Source organism: Lynx canadensis, chromosome F2 (genome assembly GCF_007474595.2).
Source record: "Lynx canadensis isolate LIC74 chromosome F2, mLynCan4.pri.v2, whole genome shotgun sequence".
NCBI classification, from domain to species: Eukaryota; Metazoa; Chordata; class Mammalia; order Carnivora; family Felidae; genus Lynx; species Lynx canadensis.
In genome coordinates this window covers 11,001,388-11,018,551 of record NC_044320.2, presented here as the reverse complement: position 1 = coordinate 11,018,551, position 17,164 = coordinate 11,001,388, and the positions used below count along the sequence as shown (strand labels likewise).

Below are 17,164 nucleotides of genomic sequence, written 5' to 3'. Positions count from 1 at the left end.
CTTGAGCACATGCTTGTGCATTCTCTCTCTCTCTCTCAAAATAAATAAACTTAAAAAAAAAAAAGGTTAAGTAAACTTTAAAAATTCCATTTCTCAGTTGCACTAAGCACATTTTAAGTGCTCAACAGTCACATGTGGCTAATGGACACCACACAGAACATCCATCATTATAGAAAGTTCTGCTGAACAGCCCAAACATCTAGACCCCTAAATCCACTTGAATAATGTACCTCACGTGTTTTGCACCAAGCCACTAAATTCAGTCATCATTTCCTACCATTTTTAACTATATTCAAGGCTTCATATGCTACCTAAGGAAACAGTATTATACCTTCCGTATTGGCCAGAAATGACCTGCCATCTATCTATTTCCCCTGACACACTCCGAGAGCCTCGAAGGCAAGAATCATGCATGTATTATTTAGGTGTGTATACTCAGTGCCTAGAGCATAAATAAATGCTTGGGAATTGCTTAATTGGCCCACATAACATGAATGAAATATGAAGCTGACAGTGATTTGTCCTTGCTAAAAGCACTCACCAGCAAACCCATTAGGATGGCTACTATCACAAAAACAGAAAATAACAAGTGTAGGCGAGGATGTGGAGAAATCGGAATCCTTGTGCACCGTTGGGGGGAATCTAAAATGGTGCAGCCGCTACGGAAGATGGTAGGGGGGGTTCCTCAAAAAAGAAAAGAAAAGACAAAGAAACATAAAAATACCGTATGATCGAGCAGCTCTACTTCTGGGTATATACCAAAAAAACCGGAAAGCAGGGTCTTGAAGTGATATTTGTGCACCTATATTTACAGCTGCATTATTCACAATAGTCAAGAGATGGAAGCAATCTACGTGTCCATCAGTGGAAGAATGGAGAAGCAAACTGTGGTACATCCGTAACGACGGGATATCAGCCAACCTTAAAAAGGAAGCAAATTCTGACGTGTGCTACGACATGGATGAATCTTGAAGACACTGTGGTAAGATAAGCCAGTCACAAAAAGACCGATGCTATATGACTCCCCTTTTATGGGGCACCTGGAGTCGTCCAATTCATGAAGAGAGAAAACAGACTGGTTGACTGCCAGGGGCTAGAGCAAGGGGGACGTGACGAATTGTTAATGGGGACAGAGGTTCAGTTTTGCAAGATGAGAAAAGTTCTGGAGATGCATAGTGGTGACGGTTGCCCAAAAACATGAATATATTTAATACCACTTAAAAAAATCATTAAGATGGTAAATTTTAGGTCATGTGTATTTCAGCACAATTAAAACTGCTTTAAATAAGTAAATAATACATTTGTGTGTGTGTGTGTGTGTGTGTGTGTGTGTGTGTGTGTGTGTTAAAGCATTTATCAACACCAACGAGAAGAAACATATCAGCCCCATGGCTTAGAGACAATGTCTTTGGAAGAACCCTGATTCACAATCTACGCAATGTGCCACAGGCAAGTGCTGGAGGCAGAGGGAGGGAGACGCGAAGATGAGACACTGAGAGGCATTGTCAAAAGCCTGACACCTCCACAGAGGGAGCTTCTGTGACAACCCCAGGGCGAAAGGGAGCCTCTGGGTTCCCTTGACTTATTCTACCACTCAGAATCCTCGCCAACAGCACTGCACCGGGCTGACCATCAGAATTCCTGGAAAGGCTTCACCCTGGGAGGTTCTGATCCCATACATGTGGGGGGCTTTATCTTTACAGGGTTCTGCAGGGGAGCCAGGGTTGGGAGCCCCATTCTGTAGAACTTGTATCATCCTTATATCATGCTGTATCTCTTAATGCACCCGCTGTTCCCATCTTCCCATCTGGTTTGCAAACTTCTCGACGGGAGTGATTGTGCCTTATCTCAATCCTAAGCATCAAAATCACCCGTGGAACTTTTTTTAAGACTGCAGATGCCTGGGGTCTACCACACATCTATTAAGTCGGCATCCCCAAGCATCTGTATTCTTTTAAAAGCCCTCGAAAGGGATTCTGATCACACCCCTGGACAGAGACCTACCGCACTGTGGGCTAAGAGTGCTTGACACAGGGTCTGCTCCCCATTTGCTGAGTGATAGGACGCAGCCCCTTTGACCAAGTATCTGAAAGAGACAATGCGTGCGTTTCATCTGTGTTACTGATTCGAAATATTTTACTAAGAACATTTTGCACAGGATTTAAACCAAATGATAAATAAAAGACAACAACTAGCAGTTGGCGGGCACCTAATACGTGCCAGGGGCCCATCACGTGCTTCCTGTGTATTGTCCCACTTAATCCTCAGTCCTAGGTCAGGAAGGTACTGTGACCTGTCTCCATCTTACAGATGAGAAAACTGAAGGACAGAGAAATTAACTCACTGCCTCAAAAAATTAAACTTTTAAAAAAATAATTATTTCCTTAAAAATTTTTTTTTTAATGTTGGTTTATTTACTTTGAGAGAGAGAGACAGAGAGAGAGACAGAGCAGGGGAGAGGGAGAGAGAGAGAGGGAGACAGAGAAACCCAGCAGGCTCTGTGCTGTCAGCACAAAGCCCAACGTGGGGCCCAAACTCACAAACCAAGGGATCATAACCTGAGCTGAAATCAAGAGTCAGACGCTTAATGGACCGAGCCACCCAGGTGCCCTAAAACTTAACTTTTTTTTTTTTTTACGTAACATTTAGATTACAAACATTTCATAACTTTAGAAAAGTGATCATAATCTTCTTTTTTAATGACTACATTGTTTTTCAGTATTTTACCCTAATTTTTTTTTTTTATCATTTTGTTCTAATTTGTTGAATCGTCCTTGTAGGGCAGGCTTTTATCTTGTTTACAACTGTTTACCATTTTAAATACACATCTTCGTGCTGGGGTGGAGGCGGGGATATTTTCTGTATCTCCAAAAGCCTTTCCTTAGGAAAGGTTACGCGGAAATGTTCTGACGGTGAGTGGCATTAAATAGTGAACCAAAGGGGGCGCCTGGGTGGCTCAGTCGGTTAAGCTCCTGACTCTTGATTTCGGCTCAGGTCAAGATCTCACAGCTTACAAGTTTGAGTCCTGAGTCAGGCTCTGCACTGACAGTGTGGAGCCTGCTTGAGATTTTTCTCTTTCTCTTTCTCTCACTCTCTCTTTTTCTCTTTCTCTTTCTCTCTCTGCCCCTTCCCTACTTGAGCTCTTTCTCTCTCTCAAAATACATAAATAAACATGAAAAAAAAATTTTTTTTTTAAATTTTTTTAATAAGTAAGTACTGAACAAAAGTCTCCATCGAGGGGAATGTGAGAATGAGCTGGGCAAGCCGTCTCTCCTGGATGGGCCATATTCCTTGGCACAGTCCTCACCAATGAGCACCAAATAGCTACGATGGGCCAGGTGCTCTTGTGAACGCTTTATAGATCCGATCCCCCCTGGTCCTCACAAGACCCCTAGGGTGAGGTACAGACAGGTTGCCTGAAACAGAGAAAGGTGAACAAATGCACCCAGGTTCACAAAACCAGCAAGAGCTGAACCAGGATAGAAGGCCACAGTTCTACCCACCAAGCCAGGCCTTCCGGTCAAGGCAGGCGTCCCCATGACACCCTCAATCAACCACCCCAAGAAACAAAAACAAATGACAGTGGCGGGAAAGAGCCCTGCCCATCACTCAGACCACACCAGACGCTCTCTGTAAGTGCGCCATGAAAATGTCCACTTCACTTCCCTGGCACAAAATCCAGAATCGCTCGCTCAGAGCCACAGTCTCTGACCTCGTGGGTGTGTACCTTCTAGATGCAGAGAGAAAGTGAAGGAAGGAAGGGAAGATGATCACACTCACTCCAGAGGCTCTGGTAGGGGCTTTGCATCATTGTATATAATTGAGACATGCTGAATTGTGTACCCCACCCCCCCTCCAAATGTTGATGTCCTGGAGCCTGTATCCATGAATGTGAGTTTACTTAAAAACTCGGTCTTTGCAGATGCAATTAAGACATAAATTAAGATGAGGTCACACCTGAGTAGGGCAGGCCCTTATTCCAAGGTGATCGGTGTCCATAAATTTCTTTCTTTCTTTCTTCTTTTTTTTTTTTTTTTTGCAACACAATAAACTTCTCTTGTCTTAATCACCAAGTTTGGAGTATGTTGTTAGAGCAGCCCTAGAGATGAATTCAACACTGCCTGGCCTTCCAGCTCTAGCAAGACAGAAGCGATATTTTGTTCATCTCGGGGTCCCAGGAACTGGAGCCAACTCCCTGGCACGTAGTAGGGTGCTGACAATGTGTTTGAGTGAGCAAGTGAAGAAACTAATAAAGTACAAGCGCGGTCGGAGAAGGAACTGTATCTTTAATCTTGACAAGAGACCAGAGCAAATTAGGTGCTCAATAAACATTGCAGAATGAATTTTTTTTAAGTGAATGAGAAGCTCAGGGAGGCTTTCCAGGGGATCTTATTCGTCTGTTTCCCAGGGATTCAGCAGGGGGCCTGGCACACTGTAGCTGTTTAATATATTCGAACCGGGGTGGGGGGTGAAGAGAGGGAGGGAGACCATCAAGATCAGAAACACAATTTCCCAAACCCTCATCCAGGTGAAACCTTCTTCCCTTTAGGTATCTAACCAAGGAATGGCCAATGCCATGCAATAACCCGGTGACTTGTGAGCAGCCTCAATGATACTGAAAGGGCTTTCACAGTGGAACTCGAATGCCGTTTTTCCAAAACACATTTCTTTTTCTTTCACATCCAGAAATCGTAAGGCTTTCCAACCCTCCCAACAATGTTAGAAATGCAGCTCAGAGTTGAGAGGTCAACGCTTCTGCGTTCAGCCCGAGGGACACATTTCCCGTCCATGCACAGCCTTCATTCCTGACCCCTGCCCTGTGGCCAAAAAGGGACATCAACCAGGCTCAGGGAAATTCAATTTGGGTTGACAGCTGGCAGCATGATAACAACGGGGCGTCTGCCTTGACCCTTTGGAGAAGCAAAGGCAGGCGGGGGTGGGGGAGGTCACGAAGGTTTCTCTGGGGCTTGGTAAACCTCCTAACAGAGGGTCTCAAGTTTCGGCTGGTTACTTTCCACATCCGGAGGAAAACCCTGATTTCTACTGCTGGCTCAGAATTCAGTTCTGCTTCCAACTGCTCTCCTGGTGGTATGTGGGGTGAGAAAAAGGAACCACGTTACTCTTCACTCCCCTGGACCTGAGCTTTCCCAGGAGTGGCAATAACACCGTGGCGAGGTGCGATTTCAGCCATTCGTTCACACATGCGTTCACATTAATAACCCACCAGACCAAGTATGAGGTCGCTGGACGTAGGCCTCAATGCATGTAGAGAATCTCTGCTCCTGTGGGATCCCCGTTCTTGTCTCCTGAACTCCCAGCTCCGACTCTCCTCTGCTCCACAGACACCAAGTGTAGCATAGCAATCGTCAGAGTGACAAACACAAAAAAAGCAGAGCTGACCCCTTCTCAGTGGTGGTTAACAGGCAAGGGAGGAACCAGCTTTCTGTTACAGGATGTCGCCCTCACGTGATCGGCTCACCCCCAGATGCTGGATCTCTCCTGCCTGTCGGAGGAGGCGGTTGAGGGGGACACCTACGTTATCTCAGCAGACACAGACCCTGTGTGTGGCTGGACCAGTTTGCACGCCCTCCTGTGGCCCCAGGGGGGTCACACGCAGAGCCTAACCCTGGGGCAGTTGATCTGTATGGCATTTAGCCCTTTGCTTTGCTTCTGAACAGAAAGCCCCACGAGAACTGGCCATGCCTGCTGCTTGCTCCTTTGTATCCCCAAGCGCTCTGGCCCAGGCCCCTGGCACCTAGATAATAAGCAGTGGAGCCGCACATCATCCAAAAGAGTCAACACACGAACAAAAAGAAACAAAGGTAGCAGCTTAAAGTTAAGAGAGCCAACCAGGCAGGTGTGGGTTTCGCTCACGCTCTGTGTGCCCCATGATGTGCTTCTATTGAAGTATAACATAAATACATATAATTATTTGTGTCACAGGGGCACCTGGGTGGCTCCGTCGGTTAAGCGTCCGACTCTTGGTTTCGGCTCAGGTCACGATCCCATGGTTCGTGGGTTCAGGCCCTGCATCGGGCTCTGCGCTGACAGCACAGAGCCTGCTTGGGATTCTCTCTCTCCGTCCTTCTCTGTCCCTCCCCTGCTCTCTCTCTAAAATAAACAATCACATTAAAAAAAATTTTTTTTTTCATTACCTGTGTCATAGGTGTGCCATCGAAGGAATCTTTACACCTGTGTCACCAGCACCCAAGGCGGGGAAACGGAACATCCGCGGGACCTCAGGAGCAGGCCTCCGGCTCCCTTCCCGCCGCTACCCTCACCACCCAGGGGTAAGCCGCGCCCCTGCCAGCTGCAGGACACCTCCTGAGTTACCTATCCTTGCTGACTCTTTGCTTCACATTGGGAAAACGAGGCTTGCCGCGCTGTGTTTAGAACGTGGGTGCGGTGCCTGGCCAACCACAGAGGTACAGCGCTAACGCTCGAAGTCGTGGAAGTAGTGATGGCCACGGTACCAGCAGCAGCCAGGGCAGCAGAAGTAACAGGAGAGGGAGTCAGGACAGGGGGTTGCAACAGTAGGAGCAGCAGGATCAGTGACTGTGAAAGCAGTGGTGGTAACAGGAGAGGAGTAATGGCGGTAACAGAAGCCGTAGTGTTAACAGCAGAAGCGACAGGAGCAGGAATAGCTAACGCTTCGACAGCAATTACGAACGTTCCAGGCACTGTTCCAGGTGCCTTAACTCCTCTAACGCTCGCTCGAAGCCACCCTTATAAAGATGCACAAAGTATCATTTCACTGAAGCCCTGAAAGGTTAAGTGGCTTTCCCAAGGTCACGTTAACTACGGATCCAGGGATCCATGGATCCAGGGTTCAAACACCAGCAATCTGGCCACAGAGCCTCTCCTCTTTCTTTCTCTGTCTCTTTCACTCTTCCTTCTTTCCTTCCTTCCTTCCTTCTACTTATTTATTTATTTAGTGAGTGAGTGAGTTGAGTGAGCAGGGGAGGGGCAGAGAGAGAGAGGGAGACAGAGAATCCCAAGCAGGCTCCGCACTGTCAGTGCAGAACCCGACGAGGGGCTCGAACTCACAAGCCGGGAGATCGTGACCTGAGCCGAAATCAAGAGTCAGACCCTTAACCGACTGAGCCACCCAGGCTCCCCCGAGCCTCTCCTCTTAAAAGCAATCTTTCCGTAACTCTTTGCTTGGCAAAGAAAGGTTTGTCCTCTAAGGTTCTCTTCTTTATGTACAAAGAACAACTCTCCATTTTGGCAAGCACGTGGTCTCGTAGAATAAAGACCACATTTCCCAGCCTTCCTTGCAGCTGTGCAGAGCCTAAATTCCAGCCAACAGAATATAAGTAGAAGCAGCAGATGCATTACCCAGAAGCATCCTTAAATGGAGAGAGCCTGCCTTTCTTCTTCTCTTGCCTTCTTCCTGCTGACAGATATGATGTCCTGAGCAGCAGCAGTTACAATGGACCATGAGGTGACTTGGGAATGAAGGCCCACATGGCAGAGAAAAAAGAGAAAATGCCCGGCTGGCACGCAGACTGCCATAGCAGCTCTGCACGTCTTGTGTCTGAACTTTCAGGTAAGGGAGAAATATACCTAATATCTTCTTTTTTTTTTTTTTTTTTTTTTATTTTTTTTTTCAACGTTTTTATTTATTTTTGGGACAGACAGAGACAGAGTATGAATGGGGGAGGGGCAGAGAGAGAGGGAGACACAGAATCGGAAACAGGCTCCAGGCTCCGAGCCGTCAGCCCAGAGCCTGACGCGGGGCTCGAACTCACAGACCGTGAGATCGTGACCTGGCTGAAGTCGGACGCTTAACCAACTGCGCCACCCAGGCGCCCCCCTAATATCTTCTTTAAGCCAATGTTCATTTAGATTTTACGGGATTCATAGCAAAACCTAATCCTCAATAATCCTTGCAATTATAATTAATATCACCTGAAAAGACCCCTGCAGAACTATCACTTTTGTGTTGGACTCTTGACTTAAAAACAAAACAAAATGAAACATGACTTTGTGTATCCCCCCCCCCCCAACAGATAAACTGTGAACATAAGCATACAAAGCCTCATTGACCCTGGAAGGTAGGAACAGTTCCTTGTCAATTCATGTTGGGATCACACTGCAGCCCCTCAGGTTGGTCTCCCTGCCTCCAGTCTCTCTCATCCGTTCAGGACACTTTTGCTTGTCTTATACTTAAAAACTATTTTTGGGGCGCCTGGGTGGCGCAGTCGGTTAAGCGTCCGACTTCAGCCAGGTCACGATCTCGCGGTCCGTGAGTTCGAGCCCCGCGTCGGGCTCTGGGCTGATGGCTCGGAGCCTGGAGCCTGTTTCCGATTCTGTGTCTCCCTCTCTCTCTGCCCCTCCCCCGTTCATGCTCTGTCTCTCTCTGTCCCAAAAATAAAGAAACGTTGAAAAAAAAAAAAAATTTTTAAAAAAACTATTTTTATCCTAAAAATTGAAATAATTACGACGCTCTATATGTGCCTCCTGTACGCAAGTCACGTTATTGTCTAGTTTTTTCTAACCTGCGTGCAAAAATATAAAACATAAATATGATGATTTCCCTTTCAGAGATGAAAGAAACAGAGAAGGTCAGTGATTTGCCTGAGGTCACACAGCAAGTTGGTGGCAAAGCCAGAATTCCACCACTCCCTCCAGCACCCATGCTCTTTCCACCACACCAAGCTGGTTTCTGGGAAACACCAGTCACAGCAGACCCATCTTGCATCACGTGACCCTGGCAACTTTAAGATTCTCAGACTCTATGACTCTTCTCTGCCTCTTCTTGTCCACTCTAATTTTTTATCATCCTTTAACACAAACTTCCACCTACTGAGGCCAGATGCCTCGGATTCCATTGCATGCCCCTACACCAGGCCTCAGTATTTCCAGCTGCAAAATGGGGCAAATCATACCTCCACCAAGAGGCAACATGGCAGAGAGGAAAAAGGCAGGAGACCTGGAACCAGGAAAAACTGACTTCAAATCCAGCTGGGCACATTCTTTACCTGTAAAATGAATGTAGCAATTCCTACCTAGTGGGATTACTGGGTGGCCTGAACGATGTTTCTAAGAGTCGCTCGGCTGAAAATAGCACCTATCCCTGACAAGTGTCATCCTTGTTACTATTCCTGACTTCATCCGGTACCACCACCCTGACATTTCCTTCTGCACAAAGGACACAGGTGATGTGGCAGCAAGCACTCTGAAAAGCCTACCGCCTTACAAACGCCACACATTTGTTTGCCACTAATATTCACACCCACCGCGTCTCTGTCAGATTCTCGTCTGCAGTTTGATCAAATTTCGCATTTCAACCCCCGCCCCAAGAATCCCTCCACATTTCCCAGGCTGTGTGCTCTAGACAGGATGGGCTGAGGCCACTCACCGATTCCATAGCGAATCTCTCGACGAAAAACTGGAGAGCCTGGAGGCTGAAGATCTCATGTCTCAGCCGTCACATCAGAAAATTACCTGGACGGGGGCAGGAGAAAAGGGGACAAGCGTCATCCAGCGGGACCGGGCAGAAGACATGGTCTCAGACCAACACGCAATTTCATTTGGAGGCTGGCATCCTTGTTAGGAATGTTCCTACACCACCGAGTGGCCGTCCAGGAACGGGAAGGAAAAGAGCCAGCAAACCACTGTTTCGGCGATCCACTTTGGAGCTGGTATCGCCATCCTTGGATCTGTGCGAATGCTCAGGGAGCCTTCGTGTGTTCTATTTCTAGCTCTACAGCGGAGAGCAATTTACAAGTCATTAATTTCTCTAAACATGAAATCAAAGCGTGCTCACAGGTGCGACAGACCCAAGCAGCTCTGTGCCCACGGGGAACGTGGAGGTGTTCCCCCAGCCCAGGGAACCAGCCCAGGGAGGAGGTACAGCCATATGAATATACATATTTCAGGACAGCCCCTCTGAACCTGCGAGAGGATTTTAATTAATGCATGCATACCAAAGCTTAATTGCTGAGTGCACAGAGCACAGGAAGTCTGGGATAAAAGGTGTTACGTAAGGGAACAGCTTCAATATTTGCAGAATGGAGGAGAAATAGAGGTAGGGAGTGAAAACAAGATGAGCCAAGACACCTGCTGGGTCCTTCTCCAGGGATCCCTAGCTCAGAGTGGCACCTCCACTGGGGCCAGGACCTGGGGACACTCTTGACCCACCGTCCTCCTAATCCATCTCCAGTCCTGTCTCATTTACTTCCTAAAGATCTCTCGGCCTGTCTCTCTCTCTCTCTCTCTCTCTGTCTCTCTCTGTCTCTCTCTGTCTCTCTCTCTCTCTCCCCATCGCTCACAACACAGCCCGGGACCAAGCCTCCACCATTCCCACCTGGGTGCCTACAACTGCCTCCTTCCTGGTCTCCTCTCATCCCCACTTCTCCCCCTGCAATCTGGTCCCCCCCCCACACTGAAGCCAGAATCATCTCCATGGGTTTTTTTTTTTAACCTTTTACTGTAGAGACTTTTGTAGACACAAAAACAGAGAATATCCTGAACAGCCGTGCACCTACCACCCAGCCCCGACCACCATCAACTCACAACCGATCCTTCCTCTCCCCACGCTATTATTTCCAAGCAAATAATCTCACCATTTCAGTCACAAATAGAACAGCATGCATCTGCAAGACCAGGTCTTTTATGCAAATATCATTGAAATACCATCACCATACCTAAAAAAAATTATTTAATTCCTTGTCCTCACCAAATACCCAATTTTCAGATTTCTAATAGTCCCATAAATGTCAAAATGGTTTTTTCAAACAATTGTTTTTTAAAATCCAGATCCAAATAAGCTCTATGCCTTATGATTGACTGAGGAGCAGAATGAAAAATTTTAAACACCAGTCTGATTACATCACCCCCCAGCTCTCCACCCCAGCTTAACATTCTTCAATGGTTCCTTAGTGCTTTAGGATAAAACCGAAATCATGTAACATGGGCTCCCTCTTGTCCGTGTCTCTGGCCTCATCTTGTCCACTCAAACTCACTGCTATAGAGAAATGTTCTTTCAGATTCTGGGACGTGCCAAGGTCCTTCCATTCCAGGTCTTTTGCTCATGCTACTCCCTCTGTCTGCAAGGCTTCCTCACTTACCATCTTTGCCTAGTTAACTCCTGTACTTCCTGAAACCTTACTTCTTCAGGGAAATTCTTCTTGCTCCTCCAGATTAGATCATGGAACGTATTTCAGTTTTCATTCATAATTATGCATTCATTAGTGTGAATACTGACTAACATCTGTTGATTGGATTCAATTATAAGCTATATGAGCATAAAGAGTGTGTTGGCGGGGGCGGGGGGACACCTGGGTGGCTCAGTTGGTTAAGCGTCCGACTTCGGCCTGCGTCGTAATCTCACAGTTCGTGGGTTCAAGCCCCGCGTCGGGCTCTGGGCTGACAGCTCAGAGCCTGGAGCCTGCTTCCGATTCTGTGTCTCCCTCTCTTTCTACCTGCCCGCTCACACTCTGTCTCTCTCTCAAAAATAAACAAACATTGCATGGAAGCCAATTTGGTAATAAATTTCATGTAAAAAAATTAAAAAAAAAGAAAAATAAATAATAAACATTTTAAAAGAATGAAAAAAAAAAAAGAGTGTGTTAGGATTTCCTCATCGATGTGTCCCCAGCACCAATTACACAGTGCTCACCACAATATTAATAGATATTTGTGGAATAAATGATCAAGCCACTTCCTTCAAGCTAAAATGCCAATAATGATTGACTGAATCTTCCTGAACCTTGAATTAGACATTTAAATTGGATGGAGAATTGCCAGTCTTACCCGAAATGCCATGTGTTCGGGAAAGCCAAAGCGATCCTTAAAAAGAAGGGCAATGTTGGAGGACTCCTATTTCCCGATTTCAAAACCTACTACGAAAGCTATAGTTCCCAAAACAGAGTGGTATACGAGTAAGAGGAAATAACCTGCTTTTCCTCCAAATCGGAGACCTTCGTGGACTGCTCCCCTCCCAATCCCAACCTCACTGCACACAACTCAGGCCCTGTTACTTGCATGAGTCATCAGTGCCCCTCCCAGCCCAGTCCTCAACCTGCTGTTCCTTTGCTTTCCTCGCTCCCCCCCCCCACCCCCGAGTGTGGAGGCTGCAACACTGTACGACTGAGTCACTGCTCCTACTTCTTCATTCCCACCCTGAATCTGTTACACATGTGTGCCCTTGGTCATGTGACTTTGTACCACTTCCCACTAGGGTCGGGGGTGTTTATTCCTCCTCCCCACCGGACCCTGGACTGGACCACGGCCTTATTTAAGCAATGGCATGTGGATGGATGCAAGTGGCAGGCAGTGTGTGGTCCCAGGTCCATGCCTCCTACACCCCTGTGATGTGCCGTGGGAGGACTACATCTCCCCAGACGCCGTTAGCTACTACCTCTCAGTCTGGACCCCAGATTGGTAACACGCAGAGCAGATCTGAACCCAACCAGAAGGCCACCCTGAGCAAGCTGAGCCCAGCCTAGATCAGACAAGTCACAGAGCCATGAGCTTGAATACGAAGATCTGTTGTCGAGCCAGTCGCTGCAGTTCTGAGTTGCTGGGGTTTTTTTAAACCGACTAATACAAATGGGAATGCTAATTTATGGACCCTGTCAAGTATCAACACGGGTTGGAAAAAATGAAGGTCATGCACATGGACAACAGAGGCGACCGGCAAAGAATACCTACTTACAGAACACCTACTCGGTGCCAATGTGACCCTCACAATAATCCTGGAAGGTAGACAGCACTGGGCCACCTTTACAGGTGAGAAAGTTGAGGCTCCGAGATGTGAAATGATGTGTCCAACACAGTGTGTGGCAGAACTGGGATTCCAACCCAGGTTTTCGGACTCGAAAAGTCCAAGCCAGGCTTCTCTTCCCCAAAAGGGTCTCTCACAGATGCTCAAAGACAGACCACATGAGCCCTCGGTCCACCGACCCACCTCCACCCTTGTCCCATGTCCTTCGATGGGTCTTCAGGAGAGGCTGCTGGGCTATAGCAGGTGGCCACTGGGCTTCAAGTCCAATCTCCCCAAATTCCAGTCCAGCTCTACCCGAGCAGAGCCTCATCCTGGTCAGTGAGCCTCTGTGGCTCTCAGGCCCCTTGTCTGTGACACGAGGCCACTAGTCCGCACCCAGCCCACGTCGCTAGGCTGGTGTGAAACTCCAGAGAGATGGCGTGTGACAGAGCTGTGTGAGGTGTGGCCCCCAAGTCAGCTGACATCCTGCTGCCCCCACTTGGAAACCACTCAGGGCAGGTTAGCAGCTGCGTGTAGGTCAGTATCTCGCCCACGCGGCTTTTAGACCTGTTTACGTTCTGAGGCTGTTTCGTTTGCTTCTCAAACAGAGATGTTTTCTATTGGTAAAAGTAATCCAGGTCCATCACGAAAAATACTAAGGCACAAAAGTAAAATCTGGTGTCATCCTAACACCGAGAGATAAATACTGTTGGCACTTTAAGGCTATTTCCTTTCTGGGATTGGTTTTTGTAAGAATGAAACAATGCCTTTCAACTAACGATTTCCTCGGAACCAGGGAACTACCAGTAATTTTAAAAAATTCCCCTTTGCATTCGTTCATTCCACCAGTCATTCAACAACTATCTGCTTTTGTACCTACTATGTGCCCGAGACTGTTCTTACTGCCTGAAGTCAGAGCCGAGGGCAAAAGAGAGTTCATGATGTCAAGCAATACACATTCATTTATTCATTATTTTATAATTCAATGAATAGACAGAGCCTAGTATTTGCTAGGCATTTGCTAATAATAATAATAATAATAATAATAATAATAAATAGCAGCAGCTTCTTTGCTGGATGCTATACTGTAACAGCTTCGCTTATTATTAAAAGTTGGCCCTTAAAACAAATGCATCTGTGTTAGAATCCAGAATATGGCTCTTTGAAGAGTTACTTAACTTCTCATACTACAGTTTTCTTTTACTTACTTACTTATTTATTTATTTATTTTAAAGCGTTTATTTATTTATGTTTGAGGAGGGGAGGGGCAGAGAGAGAGAGGGAGAGAGAGAATCCCAAGCAGGCTCTGCACTGGCAGCACAGAGCCCGACGCGGGGCTCGAACCCACAAACCGTGAGATAGTGACCTGAACTGAAGTCGGACGCTTGACTGACTGACTGAGCCACCCAGGTGCCCCGATGGTTTCCTTTTAAAATCGGGGTCATTAAAGTCCCTATGTCACACAGTCGCCATGAGAATCAGTGAGGAAATGCAGTTAAAGCACTGAGCAAAATGCTCAGTTCCCAGCATCTGGTGAATAAATAGGAACGAACAGTGGTGGTAGTGATATTACGGTCTCACTTGATCCTTACGGCCAGCCTACAAGAAGGTGAAACTCCGAGGTTAAGGAACTTGTCCAAAGCCATGCAGGTTCCCGCTCAGGCACCTGGAGCTCAGTCCCACGGGGGCCCCTGTGACACAGGTGGAGAACACGGCACAAGACCACCATGCTGGGGTAGGGGAACTGGAGCATTTCGGCACAACTCCCACCTCTTGGCCCCGCACAGCCAGGGTGTGACCTGAGGCTGAGGGTAGGAAGCCTTCCAGGCAAATCCGCACTGGCCTGCAGTGCCTTCCGGGTTGGGCTCAAAGATACAAGGAGGAGACACACAGCACCTGTAAATAGGCGCTCAATACTTACATGTCAGAGTAAGCGAACGTGTGGTACCAACCCCATGCCCTTCTTCACAACCTCTCATTTCCCGTGGCCACCAGTGACGGGAGATTGAGGGCGTGAACCAGAATTCATCGCCAGCGAGCATCACGTCTTTTATCCACCCGTGTTTCTGCTTCTTCTATTGAAATTCTATCCTGTGACTTACGGTATGTCATTCGGGACAGCGATTCCCGCGTGTCACTTGGTACATAAACCCCTCTTTACGGCCAGGTCCCAAATCGGTGTTGAGTTTTATTCAACAGAAGCGACTTCACGGATGTTGGGATGTGTATCCTTTGAGAGAGGATATGATGAACTTTGAGTCATCCGCAGCTGGCTACAGCTGGGACAATGTCTTTTTTTCCCATAACATCATGGCAAACACTTTGCCTATTTACTGATGTGAGTCTTTCCTGGTCTGTGGAAGTTGTAAGTTAGAAAATCAAGGAGCTAGAGAAAATAGCCTGAATACATATTATTTATGTCAATCTTCCTCTTATCTATTGGAAGCCCAATTTGTCCAGTCCCATTTGAAATTCCCTCTCTTCCAAGAGCCTTCCTCAACAATCCAGCCATCTTGAACTCTCACAGCAGGTAATAGCAGCAACAGTGACCCCTACTGGGCACTTTCTACGCGCCAGACCCCTCCCGGCACAGCACGTTGGCCCCTCACTCAATCCTCACCCTAATCCTGCAAGGAACTGAGATCGCCTGCATTTTACAGATAAGAAAACTGAGGCTCACAGAAGTTAGGTAACATGTGGTCACACGGCTACTTGGAGGTGGCCGATTCAGGATTCAAACCTGGAATGGCTTGACCTCAAAAGCTCAGGGTTTTCCTCACTATGCTACAGAAACCGTATAAATTGAGACTGACTATACCCCATTATTATTTCCTGATTGTTTAAAATAGGTAAGTCAAACCTCTTCTCCAGCGATTGTTGAACAGTGAACTGGTGAATGCTGAGGTCGTCTTGAGTCGGCCATGGGCATTCCATACCAATGCCATGTAACTCTGGCCCCTTTGCTGTTTCTCTTCATCTGTCCTCCCACTGCCCGCCAGCCAGTGGTTGGGATGGGCCGCTCCTAATGACTCTCTCTGCCCAGGACTATCCAATCAAGTATGATATAGAAGGAAGCAGATGAGACTCTATGGAAGTCCACCCCCAAGAAAGCCAAGGAAGACTGAGGTGCTAACACCTACGAACCTCAGCCTGGACGCCCTCCCTCTGCCTCACTCGCTGGCTAAGACAACAGTCAGAGATGGCGTGGGTCTCTCCTCTCCAAAGAAGAGGTCAGTGAAGGACCCACGATCCAAAAGAGTAGATAGAATCACTATCTTGTGGGATTATAAATTCATGATGACTCTGACCAGGGATCTTACATCCTATGTAAGTGAGGAGGCCAAGTCGGGGCTGGCTGGGCTCACCGTCCAGTCGGGGGCGGGTGGGACAGGGACAGAAACAAGAGATGCTATGACCGCTCCTAAGCAGTCTCACACAATGTCACAGCACCTGCCTCACACATGTTATTAGGTGCCTACCGGATACTCTTTCCCACTGGCCAGAGCTTTCTGTAATGACACTCATCCGTTGGAGAAATGCATCCATCCACTCATCTACTCACTTACTGAAAAAACAGGTGTTACGCTAAATGTCAAGGAGATAATGACGGTTAGCAACAGCCATGGTCTCTGCTTAGAGCCCTTGTTTAAGAGAATGACACATTAATCAAATAACCCCAGGTGTGATGAGAGAAAGGCAAAGTACTGGGTGCCTTGGGAGCCTACACATCACAATCAGTAACAATCCTCACCAGTTTAAAAAGTTGCATCCCGAAAACTCTGTCAATCTGAAAATAAATGAACACCAGACACACAGCTTCAGTGAGCCAAGGAGAGAACCACTAAGTCCCCTTGGAAGCACTGGGCGGCCCGCTAGGCTCACTCACTTGCCACATGACCCACTCCCCACCCTGGCAAAAGCAGGCTGACCTCAGCCTGTGCCTAAACCAAAGGACACACTGCCTTCAGGGTCCCCCGGGAAGAACAGCAAGCGCGGAATGTGTGGGTGCTGGGGTTTTGTCGTGCTACCAGCTGTCTTAAGAGTGCGATCGAGGTCCTTTCAAACAACTGCGTGTTTACTCTCAGGGAGCCTGTGGAGCACGGAGCCGTCTGGATGGCTGCACCCCTGCACGCTGTGTAGGGGCAGGGCGCTGCGGGCAGCCCAGCACTGGGGGGGACTTCAAGCAGGGGAGAGAAGACAGACTCAGGAGCAGGAAGACTTCTGTTCCAGCACAGGTGCTGCCACCTAATTGCTGTGTGACTTGGGACAATAAACTTCACTTCCTTTTTTTTTTTTAAGTTTATTTTTATTTATTTTGAGATAGAACCAGCGGGGAATGGGCAGAGAGACAGAGAGACAGAGGATCTGAAGCAGGCTCTGTGCTGACAGCAGATGCAAGGCTTGAACTCACAAACCTTGAGATCATGACCTAAGCCGATGTCAGATGCTTAA

At 47.5% G+C, this 17,164-nt stretch overlaps 1 protein-coding gene across 2 annotated transcripts in view; it reads right to left on the bottom strand.

Moving 5' to 3' along the window:
- The window catches only part of ASAP1 (ArfGAP with SH3 domain, ankyrin repeat and PH domain 1), a 311,284-nt gene extending 301,843 nt beyond the window's left edge, over nucleotides 1–9,441 (bottom strand). Inside the window, exon 1 of one of the 2 annotated variants that reach the window (XM_030304285.1) lies at nucleotides 9,365–9,441. In XM_030304285.1, coding sequence (XP_030160145.1) covers nucleotides 9,365–9,423 — 59 coding nt within the window. In that variant the 5' untranslated portion in view covers nucleotides 9,424–9,441. The remainder of the gene's footprint in view (nucleotides 1–9,364) is intronic. The other variant, XM_030304284.1, reaches the window with a different exon arrangement.
- Nucleotides 9,442–17,164: the final 7,723 nt, after the last annotated feature.